The 20,098-nt window shown below is 38.9% G+C and overlaps 1 protein-coding gene across 4 annotated transcripts in view; it reads left to right on the top strand.

The window, feature by feature from the left end:
* Positions 1–20,098, top strand: part of fgd4 (FYVE, RhoGEF and PH domain containing 4) — a 142,541-nt gene that overhangs the window by 86,670 nt on the left and 35,773 nt on the right. For all 4 annotated transcript variants that reach the window (XM_062981099.1, XM_062981101.1, XM_062981100.1 and 1 more), the window contains exons 2-4: positions 5,151–5,309; positions 14,236–14,416; positions 18,274–18,754. In XM_062981099.1, the coding sequence (XP_062837169.1) occupies positions 5,151–5,309; positions 14,236–14,416; positions 18,274–18,754 (821 nt within the window). The remainder of the gene's footprint in view (positions 1–5,150; positions 5,310–14,235; positions 14,417–18,273; positions 18,755–20,098) is intronic.

The raw sequence follows: 20,098 nt of genomic DNA, 5'->3' as shown, positions 1-20,098 counted from the left end.
ATGTGGTAGTTAAAATGATATAAAACATTTATATGCTAAAATGGCAAATGTAAATGCTGAAGTAAATATTAAAACCTACTAAAACCTTGGCAACATCTTGCACCGACAAGCTATAGCTGCTGCACAAAAGCTAGCAACTTTGGCAGTAATTTTGGGGTCTTGGTCTGCCAAAAGATAATCAACATAAAACCTTACAGATCTCCCTGGTAAACTTTCTAAAATTGGATTTATAAAATGTCTACGAAGGTCTCGGTAAAAAGAGCAGTACAACAAGACATGCTCCACATGTATGTCTCAAGCTGTGGATGATTTCCTTCGTGGATAAAGATGTTCCATCCTATTGCAAGCCAAACTCTGCAAGTAGGTTAAGGTACAATTCTTAAATAACGAAATAATAATTGTAACAATGAATTTCCTTCAAGTAAAGAAAGGATTGGGGAGAAGGTCTTCTCTCTCTTCACCCTTGCACCTCCTTCGTTTTTCCCCATCTCACCTCCTCCTCATCTTCCCATCTTTCTTCATTATCCATCCGGCTACCTTTGCTGGTGTTTTTTCTCTTTCCTTAGTACAGTGGTTCTGTGTCCCCAGATGTTTTGACCTTCAACTCCCAGAAGTCCTAACACAGTGGTTCTCAACCTAGGATCTTCAGATGTTTTTGGCCTACAACTCCCATAAATCCCAGCCAGTTTACCAGTTAGGATTTCTGGGAGTTGAAGACCAAAATACCTGGGGACTCACAGGTTGAGAACCACTGCCTTAGTAGCTTGGGCTCAGGTTTTGGCTCCCCACACACACCTTTGATAGCAGCCACTTCTTCGACTCGGGGAGAGGAGGGCATAAGCCTTTCACAACTCTAACATTGAGCTAAAAGGACCCCATTTGGGATTGGGACCCAAGCTGTGCCCTAGTGCAGGGAAGTACTTTGATGCAAATAAAAATATCTGCTCCCTGCATTTCTGCATTAGCTTTCAGCACGATTCTCCAAACTGTTGATTATAAAAAGAAAAGAAAGGAAACCACAATGGCCTGAAATAAATCAGTATGTGACGTCCAGGATTAGAGTTCAAGAAAAAGAGAAGTGCCTTTTCCACACTTTCAGTTCATTTCATAAACTGCATTCTAAGGTAGTTTCTCTTTGTGATAGTTGCCCGTATACAGCTTTCATTATACAAAGTCATTTAATTATACACAAGCTTGGATTAACAGGCAACAATACACAGATGCTTGTGCTAGTATTAAAATTTTGATGTGCACAGCACAAGGTGTTTTCAAAGAGATAACCATTAGCCTTTATCAGCATAAAAAGGATGGAAGACTCTAGCAGCATATTTGATAATAACTGATTTATTTTAGTATGACCCTTTGTGGATTTTAATCTACTTCTTCGGACAAACTGTTACACTATTAAGCCAAAGATTTTAAGAGAACGATTGCATAGATGTGGGTGCGGGATCAATGTGTTACATGTTCCGGAAAGATTAAAATTGTGACCCTGGTATTAAAACAGAAAAAAGCTGTGTAAAATAGTACAGGCCTATAAATCCACGTGACACTGTGAAAGGTTTTGGTCTCTTAGTGCTGAGGATTGAAAACAAATTCAGAATGGTATTTATGATGACTTGCCCTTCATTCTTGTGTAGGATATTGGTGTATAGTGTTTCCATGTCTATTGTGGCTAGAGTAGAGTTATCTGACACACTGGGTAGGTTTTCCTCAAGAAGTCTATTGTATTATATTCCTCTTATAGTTTGATCTATGGGTCAATGTGTCAGATCATCAAACAGCAAGAGTTAAAATGCTTGAGCCATTCATTGTTGCATTTTGTATTTTATATATTTTGGGCGGTAGATAGAAAGTGCCTGGTCAGTGTTCCTGTGGTATGTCCATGCAGCACATTCATTGGGATTTCTCTGTGTAGTTTGTAGAGTACTTCTGGTGTTCATTAGTGGGATCTATAGATAATTTTCTGCAAAATATGGTGTTGGACAGTCTCAGCTTTTTGTAAGTCATCGATCTTGTTCGTGATAACCATGGCCCCTCCATTGTCAGCTTCTTTAATGACAATATTGGAGTTGTTTCTGAGACCGTGATAGAATTTTGTTCCATATCATTGAGAGTATGTGGTAAATTATATCTCTTCTTCAGTATCTCATCTTGGACATAGTGGCAAAGCCTTTATGCCATAGAAATTCAGTGGCCTATTTCAACCAAAATCCATGTAGTAATTTTATAGCACCCAGTGATTTAGCGTAATGCCTATGGTCCTATTGTGAGACCGAGGTGGTGCTTGTTCACTGTTCTTCTTGCTGGCATTGCAGTCCCTGAGATATTCTGAGTTATAGTCAGCAGTAGAAAGTCTCTAGATTACCGCAGAACTGTGTCGTATGTGGGTTTGGAGCAGCAAAAGGATAGGCTTTATGAAAGAAGAGACTTATCTGCCTGGCTCAGCTTGTGGTTGGATAGATTTACAAAATTATTGTCTGGGCTCAAAGTATTTCTGTTGTGGGCCACCACGGAGGCTTGTAGTAGGAAACATTCTTTTTCTTCAGAAAAAGAAACTGAATCATACAGAAGATTTTTGTTGTCCTGGAGAAATGTTGTCACGTGCTGAATTGTGCAAGGGGCTGTTTTGTGTATATATAGTTCCAGATTTGGAATTTCCTTTTTGATCTTTTGTTGTTTGCTATACAGAATGCTGTTGGAATTATTTAGAAGTTTCCTGATGAGTCTGTTGCACAATTGGATGCACTGTGTGTAAAGTAGCTATAGCTCAACTCCAACTTATTAATCACAAAACATAGCTTCACATTTGGAATATTTTTTTTATATTGTATACTCATATCTTGCTGATTTGAGGAAAATTATATTAGAAAACAAGGTCAGAGATGCTCATTTTCATTTCCCACTGGAACAGCTGTATGTGTCTTTGCAAACATCCCAACCCATGCTCTCCTTTCTCTAAAAAACAAAACAAATCCAGATGTCCAACTTGATCATTTTTGCAGAATTGCTTGTTGAACAACGTTATGCACTTTTGTTGAGGTAAAAACAGTAAAACTGAAGAAAAGTTGAAATAAATGCTTGTGTTGTTTTTTTGTAGTTTCTGGACAATTCTTTTTCCATCCTAAATATTCCCAAATCCATTCAATTTCTAGCACTCATGAAAGGTTGATTTTGTAGCAACAAACATGTGTTAGCTGGAAAGTGTATGCACCACAATAAGTTGTTTCCAGTCCTGCCTTCCTAATAAATGTACTTGCATAATATGTGCATATTTACACACATGTTTAAAGTGTGATAGTGGCTACTTCAGTGTTTGAACTAGCCATCAGTGTTTTGGAATAGAGTGATCCAATCCTTGACTACACATATGATTAAATATTCTGTTTTTTTTATTTTCCCTTGAACAGATGCTTGCTAAACTGCAAAATTTATTTTTATACAGCATAAAGTCTATGACACATTGTTCTTTTTGATAAAAGGCTATTGGAAATGTCTTCTGCCCTAGTATTTTCTTCTACAAAATAAATGCATAAATTATGACTGTTAGTGAAAATTCACAGAGTAGATAGAAGCACAGTGAGAAACACCACACTAATTCTGAGAATATATATTTCAATTTTGAGATTAGACCTGACCTGGTCTTATTTTCTCTTTACAAGCACCAGATAGTTATCTAGTTGTGGCTATTTCAGTGTAGGATGTGTGTATTCATAGTGGTTTATACACTTTTTGTATTCGGTGTATTTTTAACATATCAAGATCTTCATTTCTCATTGCACCTTGTTTCCATAAGATATCTAGACCATTCAGTTTTAATGCTAACTCTTGTGCAACGTTAGTCGGCGATAGTACCATGTGTCATCCTCTAGACCAGTGGTTCTCAACCAGTGGGTCCCCAGATGTTTTTGGCCTACAACTCCCAGAAATCCTAACAGCTGGTAAACTGGTTGGGATTTCTGGGAGTTGTAGGCCAAAAACATCTGAGGACCCCAGGTTGAGAGCCATTGCTCTATAATAACCTGCCACATTTTTTGACATTACTTTTGGCAAACATGGCCTACATTTGCACTATCCTCTTGTGAATACAGGTGGCCAATTTCTGCAGCTGTTCTCCCAGTGTGTCATTGACAATATTCATCTCCGTTTTTACAGCTGTGTTAGAGTTGTCATTTCACTAATATCTGACAATTTGGAAGACTACTTTGGGGAAAAAAATCAAATTCTTTTTCTTAATATTGTTGAAATATTCCCTCAGCTGAACTGATGTAATTGGATTTTTTTCTCTCCTTGCAGTTTGAAACCTTTGCAAATGATCAGCAGTTTGGGGTGGAGAAGGGAATTTGTATGACTTGTTCTTGGCTTAAGTAGTTTAAATCTCAAATGTTGTTTCTTCCAACACACACATAAGACACATTTTAAGAGGAGTAGTTAAAACTAAAATTGTTCCCCAAATCACTTCGATGCTCCATTATAGAAAGGCTGACTATTGATAATAATAAAAAACAGAATCACCTATCATTGCTTTTAAAGTTTTTTTCAGTTGTTGTTTCTTCTACAGAATTGCAATTTTTTTTTTTTCGTATCAGGAGCAACCGGAGTTGCTTCTGGAGTGAGAGAATTGGCCGTCTGCAAGGACGTTGCCCAGGGGATGCCGGGATGTTTTTGATGTTTTACCATCCTTGTGGGAGGCTTCTCTCATGTCCCCGCATGGAGCTGGAGCTGATAGAGGGAGCTCATCCGCACTCTCCCCGGGTGGGATTCGAACCTGGCAGCTTTCAGGTCAGCAACCCAACCTTCAAGTTACGAGGCTTTTATCCCCTAGGCCACCAGGGGCTCCTTAGAATTGCAATTAAGGAATATGAATGTGTTAGGTTTCTGCTTTTCTATTCGTTTTTAGAATTTCCTGCCCATAGAGAATTAGAAATGGTAGAATCTGGTTCTGGAAGCATCTCTAAAGCCATGTCTACTTTCCAATTCCACCAAATTATATACTCTTTCCAAGTGCCTACAAAACTGAGATTTACTTAAGTATTGATGTTTTGATAAGAGTATTAGAAGAATAAAGTAATGTTAAGACATTCCTTGGATTTCTTGCAAACTTTTATATGTTCCGTCACATATGTTCACCTTTGTTTTTGTCATTCCAGGTGGCAGCACATGTCCAAAGATCCTAACTCCACTCTGCTCAGCAAACAGCACAGCTAGGCTATATGAGCCAGGCATTGGCTATGACGTGGCACAGGGGATAAATGGAAACTTGCCAGTTAAGCACTCCCCACGGCCAACTTCACATCCAAAACCACAAGGTGAGTCACAGCTCTGCTCTGCACCTACCTCTGAACCTCAGGCTATTGCTTGAATCAAACACGGTATATTCTGTACTGCAAATAAAATATGGATAAATAAAATATAACTGCTCGCTTAGAATATTTGAAGATAAGCACATACTATCATGAAATATTTAATACACTGTATTAGGAATAGAAAAGTGTTGAGATAGTATTGGTGTTTAGCTTCTCTATAGCAGGGATTTTATACACTTTTCCATTTGCGACCCCTTTCCACCTGAGAAATTTTCCCGTGACCCCACGTATATAGGTATATAAAAGAGGTATAAAATGAAACATTTACTGATAATAAATCAGAACTTGCAAGGCTTGCTAAACAGCACCTGCAAGGCTAGCTGCTTCTCCTTTTTGTGGAGTACAGCTGAAGCATTTTCTGCAGACTCCATTGGAAATCCTGCACTTTGTTGCTAACCGATTGGTGTAAATGAGTGGCATTCAGAAACCTTTTACTGTGGCCAAATTTTTCATGAACCCAACCTTGAGCTTATTTGGGGTTGGGACCCACAGTTTAGGAAGCACTGCTCTACATTACTTAAAAGAGTACATTTTAATTGACTAAATCTCGCTAATGTGTTCCGATTGGAAATATATAGCAAATTTAGAATTGAGAAGTAATCTTGCTTTTCTGACCTGGGAGACAGTTCTAGGATATGGTGTCTCTACCTTTTAGTTCCTGAGATGAAAATATTGCCCTTAAGATATAAAAATTCTAAGAGAAACAGAAAGTGTTTTTCAGATATGTTGCTGTGACTGTCATTCAGTGTAATTCACAGAACTGTTTACAAGTAAAGTGAAGATAGTGACATTGTGAACAGCCTTTTGTCTTCCTCATTTGGGTCCTTTTTATCTCAGTTTGTTCAGTCAGATTTAAGTGTTTTTCAATGAAAATGCAAATAAATACAATAAGGCTACTGTAACAGTGGAATCCATAAACATAATTTCACTTCTTGTGCATACCATAGGCAATTCTCTGTTATGCTGCCCCTGGAAGTTACCATAGGGTTGTGCTGAAGGACCTAACACAATCCTAGAGATGATACTACTACTCTGGGGCCGGGCTGTGGCGCAGCTGTTGAGCAGCTGCCTTAAATCACTCTGACCATGAGGTCATGAGTTCGAGGCCAGCCCGTGGCGGGGTGAGCACCCGTCAATTAAAAATTAAAAAAAAAATAGCCCCTGCTCGTTGCTGACCTAGCAACCCGAAAGATAGTTGCATCTATCAAGTAGGAGATAAGGTACCACTTATAAAGTGGGGAGGCAAGATTAACTTATTTACGACCTGGAATGAGGAAGTGCCGTCAGTGTGGATGATGAAGCAGCTGCTCCCCCCTGTGGCCAGAATCGAACATCCCCTCAGAAGAAGGTTAACTTGCCTCTGCGTGTGTCTCTCAGTCTCTGTTTGATGTGTTTATGGGCATTGAATGTTTGCCCTATGTGTGTTATAATGTGATCCGCCCTGAGTCCCCTTCGGGGTGAGAAGGGCGGAATATAAATACTGTAAATAAATAAATAAATAAATAGGATAATCCTGCTCCTTGTATGCTAGGACAAATTACTTCTCTGCTCTAATACGATCAGGTAATTTAATGGCATTTGGTCATATCCTTGGTTCTAGGTAACTGCAGTCCAGCTAGGAAATGGGATACGTCTTCCTGTACGTATGTGTTGTTTGAGGCAGCTGTACGCAATACTTCTAATCTGAAGTAAAGCTTGGAACAGGTTCATGGAGATTCAGTGGAATTGCTGATTTAATGACAATCCGACGGCTAATCCACACTTCCTTGGATTAGGTTTTTTTCCCTTTTTCTCTGGATTGCAGAGTGGCAGAAGAAATAGATGGCATAAAGACAAATCTACCATGCTGTCCTTGGTGATGATGTGTGTGAGTGGGATGAATTTTCATTGGCAGTACTCCTCATACCTTGTCAGTAGAGCAGAATGTGATATTTGGTTTTTATAAATGCCAAGCCTATTTTACCTTTTAAGCAAGCAATACAAGCTGCTTCAGAAACAGATTTCAGAACGGAAGCTATAAAAAATAACATGTTAGAAGTAGATAGTTACATCTGTTTATTACATGAGTGTACCTACCAAAGGATGTTAGCTCATTCCGACCTTTTTCTGTTTCTTTATTTTATTAATTCAAGTATTTACATATTGCTTCTCTGCTCTAATATGGCCCTGAGATGATTTCCCAGCAAACCATTCCATTAAAATTACATAATATGCAATCAATAAGTATATTAGCTAGCAGGCTTAAACCCAATGTACAAAACTGTTGGCATCCAAAAGGAATCGCTGCTTTAAACTAAAAAAGTGAAAAGTGGTCCATTTAATCTCTCTAGAGAGAGCATGCTATAAGTGGGATTCTTCCATAGAAAAGACCCTGTTCTTTGTCACCACCGACGTATCTTTTGGCTAGACATGCAAGAACTCCTTGATAGAAGAGAGGTGACCTCTCAAGCATTTTGCCTGCAAACTGGGGGTTTCCATTCTATGGTTTCAGGAACCAACTTAAAAAAATGATGAAGACGACGATGATGATGATGATGATGATGATGATGATGATGATGATGGGCTTCTATGAGTTCAGATGCAACCATTCACAATTTGAAAATAATCCACTTCCCTTCCAAAAAAGCAAAGCTTAGATTTTGCAATTTTATATAAGGGACACAATTTTACTCACCGTTGCATATAATGGAACTTGAACACATCCACAGATTTTGATACCCTGGAGTCCAACTCCAGTAGCTACCAAAGGCCCATTGTTCTCTGAGTTGACTATCATCTTGCCATTCTCCATTAGGGACAGGTGTCACAGCCAGGTACTTTCCCTATGTTTTGATCAAAATCTAGCATGCTTGCACCAGGCACCTCTTCTGCAAACATATCTGTTTCCTCTCAGTGTCAAACTCTGGACTTGATGGAAGGAGAGAGCTCAGAGCTGTGACTCCTGAAAAGACAGAATTGTGAACAGCTAGCTGACTTTTAAAGATGTTGTGTCTTTGTGAGGGTCCATCTGGGTCATCGTCTTTCCAACATAGGACACATTCAAAAGAGTGACTTGTGGAGAAATGTGGAGTCAGCCTCTCTGTCTGATAATACTTCACTCTTACATCCTAAAAGATTTACATTTAAAAATATGTAGGCTTAAATACCAGGAAGACACCAGATCCCAAATGCTAAGCAGAACCCTAGACAAGAGTTGGATTAGAGTATGCCACCAAATCTCAGGCGCTGCAGGCTATATTTCAGAGAAAGGAACTGGCAAAACTAGGTCTGAATATTCCTTGCCCAAGAAAATCCTATGGAATTTATGGGGTCACCATAAATCAATAGTCAACATGAAGGCATACAGCAGAAGTGTAAAGCATCTCTTTTATTTTTATTCAAGAGAAAGTGTGCTTCTGTTACCAGATATTTCCTCTCTTCTTCACAACTTGAGGACTAGGGGCTAAATGGGTGAATTTACTTCATTCAAAAGTGTTTTGGAGTGCATGATCTGTGAAAGGCTTTTGTAGTTATTATAGCTGCCATATTGAGTAACTCCATGATAGAAATGGGTAGCATTACGTTTGGTGTGAAGAGAGCAGAGAAAGACTTTCCTCTATATCGCATAACATTAAAAACCAGGTGTACCAAATTTCAGGACTATATTTACTTTTACTAGCATTGTTCCGTAGGTTGGTGAATTTTCTAGGTTAGAGTCTTTCATGTGTTGTAGTTTAGAAACTAAAATGATCATATCACTTGCTAGAGTCCCATTTAAATGCATTTAAACTTTTCCTTACTCACCCCATCTGATTACATTATGTGTTTACCAGGCTTCAGCATTAGGTCAATTCTCATAAACATCATTATGCTGCATAACATTTTTCTTGATCAGGATTTCTCCAGATCTTCAAATCTTGCCCTTTGTTAGGCATTTTAAGGATGTTATGCAAATAGAGACTTTGAATTTTTCCTTATGGCCAACACAGCAAATTGTTTTAATTGCATCAAGAAGGATATAGATATATGGATGGAAAGACCCTTGTTTTGATTTCTTGAAATTAGTATATTTTTGTGCTCATATTCCTCTGAATAAAGCCTGTTTGGAGTATTGTATTAATTGTGTAGAAAACACACTGTCAACTAGAGTTGAAATTAGTGCGTAGTGTGACCAGTTCTCTCATAATCCACATTATTCTTGTTGAAATGTGGTAAGAGATACATATAATTTAAGTGGTACTTAGAATTTTGAACACAATTTGGTGAGATAGAACATGAGATTGCAGACTTGTATTTTGTAGCTGCTTAGCATTTTTTCTCTACCCTACAGATCAAAGAAAACTTATAATGTTTTCTTTCATTCTTCTTTGTGGCCATATGTCCAAGGATCTGCTTTTAATGGAGTGGAAAATTTTCAGTCTGTCTCCTACTTGAGCTTTGTGCTGGCAGATAACAAAGGGCTCTGACCTGATTTTTCAGAGTGCTATTTGGTGCTTGGTTTCTTTCTGAAAAGCAGCTTAAATCTCTGGAAACCAATTGCACTATTATATGCCATTTGTGAGCCCCAGCATGGGAGAGTAAATCCCTGAAAAAGAATCAGCTCCAGCATTCAGTCCTTTTTACATTTATTTTACATACTGTTTGTCATTTAAAGCAACAAATCTCAGATTTGAACTGAAAAGGGTGAGTAATTGTGAGCTGGAGGTGCTAATAAACAAGGCAATTAGAAAGTGAGATGGTTGGGTGTAAATTTCCTCATGATTTAGCCATGTTTCAGTGAGTTCAGTTTAACTCCTAACCTGACAAAAGAAATGTTTCCTCTCTCTTCCTTTCTCCTCCTTCCTGAAATGCCTAAAGTCTCTGTCCAAGGGATGGGTGAGGCTTTATTTCCAACATTTATACCCCGCCCTTCTCACCCGAAGAGACTCAGCAATTTTAGGACATGGGAAGCTGCTACAGTGGAAAGAAAGAATTGCCCGAAGTTCAACAGGCCTTTTGCACACACATCCCATATCAACCATGAGATTTTTTTTTCAGGGTGTGTAGGATGGAGGAGTGGATGGCAAATGTTCTCCCTTAAATTTAATTATCTTTGGAACCCAATCTTTGTGTTTGTCCTTAAAACAAGGCACAGGATGAACCTTTACTGTGTTTATATAGTTGAATCACATGTATATGGTTCAACATCATCTCAAGAAAGTGGAAGGAATAATCTCTGTTGTTACTTGGTCCTGACTTGAAAGATTTGTGGGAAATAAATAAAATACTAGAACTAATGCACTTTTATAATACTGGCCTACACACATTTTGGTGCCTCAAATGGTTGACTAGTTTCTGGGCGTTTTTGATCTGCTGATTCCAAAAAATGACACCCTCTCACCTTTAGTTTTTGAGATACAGAACATGTCATCTATCTACCAGTCTTTACTCTGCTCTCCCATAAAAACATCAGTGTTTAAATTAATCTTTTAAGCATGAAGGAAATATATTAACATTTAAACAAAAGTATATTAAATGAAAATCTTATTATTCCATACCAAAAATTAAAATTTTACATTTAATTTAAAAAATGCAACCATTTGATGCAATCTGCCCAATGTAATTTGCTGAATCAGCACCACAAATAACTCCAGTATCAGGCCTAAAAACCAAGGCATGAAGATATTTTTTGGTTGGGCTATGTAACCCTTGAGCCCCAATGGCGCAGTGGAGTAAACCACTGAGCTGCTGAACTTGCTGACTGAAAGGTTGGTGGTTTGAATCCGGGGAGCGGAGTGAGCTCCCAATGTTACCCCTAGCTTCTGCCAACCTAGCAGTTCGAAAACATGCAAATTTGAGCAGATCAATAGATACTGCTTCGGCAGGAAGGTAGCAGCGCTCCATGCAGTCATGCCGGCCACATGACCTTGGAGGTGTCCACGGACAACGCTGGCTCTTCGACTTAGAAATAGAGATAAGCACCAACCCCCAGAGTCGGAAATGACTAGGCTCAATGTCAGGGGAAAACCTTTACCTTCACTTATGTAACCCTTGGGATAGAAGATTGTCTTCTGTGGACATGCTTTGTATTTTGAAACTATGACACTAGATTTCTTTATTGTTTTGAGCCTAGACATCTCAAGACAATGGTCTTCCTTTTCATTACCCTGTTCTCACAGTTACATCAGTCCCCAAATAATGCGCAGTACTAAAGTATGTTTAGGGTTCTGATACCCACTATCACCTCAGCCTCTGCTTGAGAAAATAATTTCCCTGTACATCAGAGATTGACTGGAGCGCTCAGTCAGTCCCTTTCCAAAGGGCTGCCCTTTGTGAATCATGAATGGCACCTGTCTCATAATTGGGAAGTATCTCCAGAGCAGTGACATCAGAAATGCAGCAAGTGGGGATCCAAAGAGAGCAGGCAATTCTTACTTTTTCACTTAATTTATAACCATGTAAGATGCCTCTGTTTTCTACAAGGCAGAAAGTTTTGATTTCCTTTCACCAGCTTTGCTATCTCAAATACAGATGTCATATCTGCATTGCTGCACCATTCATAAGGAAGGGAGTGGATATCTCAATATCTACACAGTTGAATTATTTGATTTTGGCATTTGTTCTGGAACATTGCTTCCAGTAGTCTTCACTATGCTCAAGTTGATTTCTGTAATATGCCTTTGCTTATCGTCGATAATCCCATCTAAGTTATTTCCTCTTTCATGGCCTTCTTCCCCAGGATAATTCTCTGTCCTCCTTATTCCTCAGACAGTTAGTCTCAGCTTCTCCCCCTCCCTTGTAACAGATTTATCATCTCCCTGTAAGCTGGATGTTCAATTTTATGGCAATTATCTGATGTTCATTGGCCTAGATCTGCCTGTCAGTTCCAGGGAAAACATTGACTGGGAGACCACAACAGCAAGTAGGTGGATGTTAAACCACATTCAAAAACACTGAGTGAAATATATAGCTGTAATGAGCTATTATGACAGTTCGAAGAAAAATATGGTACCAGTAAATGCTGTCCTTCTGATTATCCCTTTGTGATATTTTCTTTCTCTCTCATATTTCTGCAAGACTTGTTTTAATGCAGGAACTAGGAGGAAGGGGTAGCTCATTTGACAGTCTAATAACAGAGGGAAAAGGATTGGTTGCCATTTCTTTATTTTTATCCAGGAGGATAACAAAACCTATAAGTCAATTCTTACCTGGGGATGGTGGGACTCCAACACATCTAGGGACAGTAAAGTTGAGAAAACTGCCTTAAAGTATGGGATGCCATCTTACAACCTATTTAGGTTTTGAAACTGGTCTGCATCTCTCTTCTCTTACTTCCACATCTGCTGTTCACTGATACTTGAAACATCTCATTTGTCAAAGATTACAAATAATAATTTTAATGGGATGTGGCTGGCATGACTGCATGGAGCGCCACCTATTGATCTACTCACATTTGCGTGTTTTCAAACTGCTAGGTTGGCAGAAGCTGGGATTAACAATGGCGCTCACCCTGCTCCCCGAATTCAAACCGCTAATCTTTCGGTCCGCAAGTTGAGCAGCTCAGCAACTTAATCTGCTGCACCACTGGGGGCTCCTGGGAGAACATAGATACACGTACAAATCAAACAATATCTTGAGTACCTCAGAACAAATACAGAACATTTTCCCCCACAACTGAATCACTATGTCCTTTGTCTTCATAATCAAGAAATATTAGTCACATGTTTTATATGGAAGCTGATGATTTCAAATTCAAACCATGTTATCTAACATGCCCACATATCTTACCTTAATCCTATAATGCATGTTGTTGTTTGTCTGTGACTGTCTATGTGACACATCTGCAATGTTTGCAACAAAGATACAGGGAAGAATGGAAGTGGCCTAGGAACTAAGGAATGTGCAGTCATTAAAGCAACCCAGGACGTTGTTTTTTTGTTGGTCCTTGGTGGCCAAGCAGTAAAGTGTCCTCCACCCACTCCAGATGACTTAACTTCAACGAAACTTTTCAAAGCCATATTCATTTGGACAAACATCTACTCTTGTGTACATACTCAACATGTCATGCACACATGTGCTCTCTTGTACACACATTCTAGTCATATACAGGCAGTCTCTGAGTTACAAACATCCGACGTACAAGCAACTCTTAGTTAAGAATGGGAGTCAGACAACAGAAAAGGATAGAAATCTTCCCCTAGGAAGGAAATTCACCCCAGAAATAGTTATGATCATGGGGAAAAGGTGTTTCCACTGAAGCTTTCTCACCAACTAACTACAATTTTTGGTGGGCGATGGAAATAATGCAAGGTTAGGGAATGCTGGCCTTGTGTGTTTAATTTATTATTACGGTCTGAAGTCCAAATTGTTTTTGAAGGGGGTAATGATATAATTTTGCATTGTCAGAAATTTTAGGAGTCTTGTTCGACAAGATATATAGGGAAGAAGCAAGAGGTGTGGTTAAAGGAGGAAGGATGGGATCATTTGAGGGACCAAAGAAAGAAACCTTGTGGTTAGAGTAAAAACTAGTGGTGCTAAATGAAACTTACTGATTATTCTCACCCACAAAGACCCTGCTGTGGCAGAATCTAGAATAGCCCTTTAAAGGCTATTTCTGTTACCTTTGTCATAGTGCACTGCTTATTAATGATGTAACATTTGAAAGTACTGCTTGTGTTCCCATTTCATTTATCTATAAGTTTCTACAAGTGTGAATGGAAAGAGGACAGCAGTTTTTGTATCATGGCAAAGCCCCTCAGCAGAAACAGAAATCTATGTGATCTGGTGATCTTGGAAAAGGGCATAAACAATCCCATAGAACTTTTGGGGAATTCTTGGGTTTGAACAGCATTGATGTGTGACGTTCCTAAAATACGAAATACAGCTTAGTGTGTATTCCTTTTTCTTGCAGTGCCTCCCAAGCCATTACATCTGCAGAACTCACAGTCATCCATTGCCCACCAGTCCCCTAGGCATAAAGCTTTATATCCCACGAAGTCAAGAATGGAGCACGTTACTCCTACCTCTTCTTGTGTGTCAAAAGAAAAAAGTAGTAAAGTGTCTGATCTCATCAGTCATTTTGAAGGAGGCAGGTAAACACGTTTCGTTTTTATTTCTAGGTTGCAGATTAATAACAGAATAAGTGATCATGAATGAAGAAATGGTGTGTGTTCCCTTTTTACCGCAGCATACAGGGAGCTGTTTTAATGTTTGTCTATAGCAGTGAAAGAACCCCTCAAAACCTGCTAATTTTAGGTACACTGTTGTAATTGTCTCGGCCCCTTGCCACTTGTTTTGAAAAGATCTAATTCCCAATTGAATGAAATGATCCTTTTTTGAAAATGGAAGCAGGAGGCAGAAGGTTCATGTAACACTAAACACACACATAGGGTGAACCCTATTTTATTGCAGTGAGAAAACCAGCCCTGTATTGGAACCTCGCCCTGCCACACATTGTTTTGGGATCAATAATCCTGAATCTATTGTAGAGGGTCTAGGCTACTGGGGAGGTCTACACCTGCCATACAAAGGAAATATATGACAGTATAATACAATAAAACCATAGAAATTAACAGTAATACAACTATAGTATTATATATAAAGCATAGCACAGTAAAAGCAAATTGGAAGCATAAAAACAACAGAGCAAACTGAATATATACATTGAACTGACCAGGTGCAAAAGAAAAGTAGGTTAGCAGCATAGCTTGCTTATTATATGTCTGTTGTATATTTCAAACTGTAGTCTGCATTCCTATCCAAATTTAGCAGATATTCTGGTTTTGCATTAGATCGTAACCCAGGTGATACTGAACATCATATAGTTAGCAACAGATTGGATTTAAAGTTTCAGCTCACAGTTCACTTGGTTTGTTTTATTTTTTTTGAGTTGTCTCCTATTGGTTTCTGGGAGCACGAGGTTTCTTTGAAAGAATGATGACCTTAGAAACGTTTTAAAATATATTCACCATTAGGCGATGGTGCTTTATTATAGCAGATTATAGAAGGGCACCTGATGTTTTGAGGGCAGTGGGGTAAACATCTGATGCAGGTTTTTTTTAGTAGATACAGAAAATGATAAGAATATACATGATTTCTTTTCTATACAGATACAGTAGTCTCACTTATCCAAGCCTCGCTTATCCAAGCTTCTGGATTATCCAAGCCTTTTTTTTTAGGGTCAATGTTTTCAATATATCATGATATTTTGGTGCTAAATTAGTAAATACAGTAATTTCAACATAGCATTACTGCGTATTGAACTACTTTTCTGTCAAATTTGTTGTAAAACATGATGTTTTAGTGCTTAATTTGTAAAATCATAACCTAATTTGATGTTTAATAGGCTTTTCCTTAATCCCTCCTTATTATCCAAGATGTTTGCTTATCCAAGCTTCTGCCGGCCCGTTTAGCTTGGATAAGTGAGACTCTACTGTAGTTAGGTAGATAGAGTGGAGGATGGTTGTTCTGGACATTGTAGGAATAAGAGTTTGGAGTTGGAAAGTAACTGTAGAGCAGACACCCTCAAACTCCAGCCCTCCAGCTGTTCGGGCTTCCAACTCCCAGAAGTCCTAGTCGTTTTGTTCGGTGGTCAGGAATCCTGGTAGTTGGAGGCCCAAAAACAGTAGGAGGGCCAATGTTTGAGGAAGCGCCTGCATTAGAGGATAAAACACAAGTGTTCGGTATAGGGAGGGACCTCAGAGTAAATACTGTTCCTGCTTTCAGATCACTTCATCCTATATAACAGTAGCGGTGGCACGCGTGCTAGAAGGAGCATGTAGCACCTTCTCTCCTGGCACATGCACTGCCCCCCGCCTTCTCACTCACTCGACTGCCCTCCCACTTGCTTGCCTGCTTGCTCGCCCACCCCCCACTTGACCATTCACCTGCCCCCACTTGCTCACTCACCCATGTCCCCTCACTCACCTCCCTTGAGTTTCCACCCCCACCCCACCCCCCCCCCCCAGTTTGGGCACTCTATCTCAAAAGGTTCACAATCACTGCGATATAATATACAATATGATGCCCATACTCACAATGCTAGAATCTATGATTTCATTAGAATCATAGAGTCGGAAAAAACCTCATGTCCAACAAAATACTCCTCCTTAGGCATTTTCTAGATCTATGAAAACTATGGTATTCTTGGGCCTGAGGTCCTTCATTTCAATACGGTTCACTACAGGTAGTCCCCGAGTTACAAACATTTGCCTTAGAAATGAGTCATATTTAAGAACAGAGGTGAGACAACAGGAGGTGAGAGAAATCTACCCTGAGGAAGGGGAAATTCATTCCTGGAAGAGTTATTATATCCTGGTAGCACTATTTGTTTTTATTAACTATAACAAATGTTTTTCCTTGCTAGGGAATTTCTGAGATAGGTAGCAAATCCATGTTGCGTCAATTTTCTTTAACCAACTAACCATTGGATTTTTTTAAAAAATGAAAATGAAATAAAAATATTTAATTATGTATATCCAGCTGTACTTTTCCGGAGATGAAAATGGAAGTTAAAGAGTGTACAAGGAAAGGGAATCTCAGGGGTATGGGTGGAAGTAATACTTAAAATATGTCAGAGGATGGGGATAATTTGCAGGGGGATAATTTTGCTCTTCAGAATTATTTTGTAAAAGAGCTTTACAAATCAGCAGCTGATGCAACAGATACTTATATCTGCGGAATTACAACTCACAAATTACAGATAAAGAAGCCTTATTCTCTTCTTTGCTATGGAGGGAGGGACCCTAGCTTATTCAACTGTTTCTGCTGGCTGGAGGAACTAAGCGGGAACCATGAGCAGCATGTAACAGCACTTGCAATTGTGAAATATTATTGTTATTGCTACTGTGTTATTATTATATTTATTTATACCCCACTTATTCTCTCCACAAAGGAGACTCAAAGTGGGTTATTATAGGATACTCATTATGATGATAATATTTCATATGGCATTTGAAGAATCATGGTGCTTTGACAAAGCAGTTGACCAGTGTAAATACAGAATCTTTAAAATATATGCTGAACATGCTGAAAAAGAGACTACAAGAGCCATCCACTCAAACCCCTTGCCATGTAGGAATATGCACTCTTCCTGTGATTATGGTACAACTATTATTTAAACCAGTAACTACGTGGCCACATGTTTTAGACAGGGGAAGAGAATATATATTAATGTATAAGTTGACCTTGTTTATAAATCAAAAGCAGGTCTTGGGGCCCAAATTATGGACTTTGAAATGACCTCTGGATAAATCAGACCAAGCTGTCATCTTTCGCCATTCTACTCAGAGAAGGGGATGGTTCCATTTTAGATAGGAGTTAAGATAAAGTACTCATTTTGACCAGGTTAATTGGGTCAATTTTTAACCAAAATTTCTAAACATTTCCATTAACATAGGGTAATTATTAGTGGAGAAGATACCTAAACTCCCCAATACTCATTTTTCCCCAAGTGGGGCAGTAGGGCAAGTGGATGATATGGAAAAGATTCATTTCCCCCCTTTTTGCTGTAATAATTGTACAGCCATCTCTCTTCTCACACATATTCCTTCTTCATAAATATTTTGCAGAGACCTAGGTTTAATAAACATGTCTTCTGCTTTTAGTTGTGTAGATAGCAGAAGACATTGACTGCAGTACATTCATATCAGTGGTATATGAAGTATGCTCCATCCAGTTATACCTCATTTTCATCAAGCCACATCAGCCTTATGATTGTCTTCAAAGGGCCATTGAATCTATGGATGGAGTATCTCTAAGATTTAGCCATTATAAGCCTCTGATAATAGGTTCACGTTTATTTATTTATTTATTTATTTATTAAAAGGGCTTTCCTTTACAAATCAGTTCTCTCTTTTGTTGGCAAAGAGAGCAAAAATTGTATTTAAATCCAGCTGCTGTAAATGTTATTGTTTATTAGCTTTACGTGTCTGTATTTTATTCTTTTTAGCTCATCCATTCCTAGTGAGCTGAAGAAAGAACTCTCTGCTCTAAATGTTTCTAAATCTCAAGGAAAGCATGGATCAGCATCATCACCTCAGCCAAAATTCCTCACCCAGCATCCTCTCCAGAAGCAGGGAAATGGTACGGATCATTCTCAGGATGTACAGAACCGCACAGCCAATGGAGTAGTAGCACAGGGCCAGTTGGACTGCAGGGATGGCACGTTATCAATCCATGAGGCCAACGGGGCCATTCCAAATGACAATGCTTCGTCTAACAACAGCATGGTAAATGGGGAAAGAGAAAGCAACTGCATGGACTCATTGCAAAGCACAGCCTCTTGTAAAGCGCAAATGATCAATAGCTGCTGCCGGACCCCAAGTGTGAATACATTTCCATCTGGAAAAGAAATTGTGGAAATGATTACCAGTACAGATGATAAGCAGGTTGAGGAGCACAATAAGCATGACACAAGTGTGGAGACAAAGGTAAGGCGAATGAATGAATGAAGAAGAATGAATGAAAGAAAGAAAGAAAGAAAGAAAGAAAGAAAGAAAGAAAGAAAGAAAGAGAAACAAATTACCACATCGTGAATTTGAAACAATTTTAATTTATTTCATTGTAACAAGATTTGAACAGGATTGTTGTATGTCTTTAGGGCTGTGTGGCCATGTTCCACACAGCCCGAAAGATGTTGGCTTCCCAGTGACAAAGGACTCTTGCCACACCCTGGACTCTCCACAGATAGATATTTTTTCCTTTCCTTGCCTAGTTTATCCATGCCTCACAGCCTCTGAGGATGCCTGCCATAGATGTGGGCGAAACATCAGGAGAGAATACTTCTGGAACATGGCCACACAGCCCAAAAGACCTACAACAACCCTGTGATCTTGGCCATGAAAGCCTTCGACAACACAAAGATTTGAACAATACGCTACATGGTTGTTGTGTGTTTTCCGGGCTGTATGGCCATGTTCCAGAAGTATTCTCTCCTGACATTTCGCCCACATCTATGACAGGCATCCTCGGAGATTGTGAGGATGCCTGCCATAGATGTGGGCGAAACGTCAGGAGAGAATACTTCTGGAACATGGCCATACAGCCCGGAAAACACACAACAACCCTGTGATTCTGGCCATGAAAGCCTTCGACAACACAATATGCCACATATTTTTCTTTTCTTTTTTGCTACAGTTTCAGTTTATGTGGGTTTTAAAGGAGTTGATATTTTGTTTACATGGTGCAGAACTGACATTTATCATGTCAGAAGTGAATTGAGGGTACAATTATCATGCATTTTAAAAAATACAAAGTTAAAACTTGATGTTATACAGTGTTCCCTCACTTATCGTGGGGGTTAGGTTCCAGGACCACCCGCAATAAGTGAAAATCCGCGAAGAAGGGACACTATATATTTTACATTATTTTAGTGGTTATACACTATTTTAAGTCTTTATCAACCAGTTGTGTGTTGATAAATCACCTCCTTCTCCTCCTCCTCCTCCGGTTGCCGCTTGGGCTTCTTTTCTCTCCCTTCGGCTTCTTCCTCCCTTCTTTAGGCTGTAAATTGTAATTTTTTATGATTTATAATACTCTTTTAGAGTTTATTGAAAAACCGCGAAACAGCGAATCCGCAAAAAGTTAACCACAAAGTGGTGAGGGAATAATAATAATAATAATAATAATAATAATAATAATAATAATAATAATAATAATAATAAATTTATTCTTATATCCCGCCCCATCTCCCCGAGGGGACTCGGTGCGGCTCACAACAATAATAAAAACAGTGACAAATTAGACATTGTAAAATCAAACATGAAAAGCAGTCA

The sequence above is a fragment of the Anolis carolinensis genome, chromosome 5, assembly GCF_035594765.1.
Source record: "Anolis carolinensis isolate JA03-04 chromosome 5, rAnoCar3.1.pri, whole genome shotgun sequence".
Classification (NCBI taxonomy): domain Eukaryota; kingdom Metazoa; phylum Chordata; class Lepidosauria; order Squamata; family Dactyloidae; genus Anolis; species Anolis carolinensis.
The sequence above is the reverse complement of the archived record's forward strand: the minus strand, read 5'-3'. Positions and strand labels throughout refer to the sequence as shown.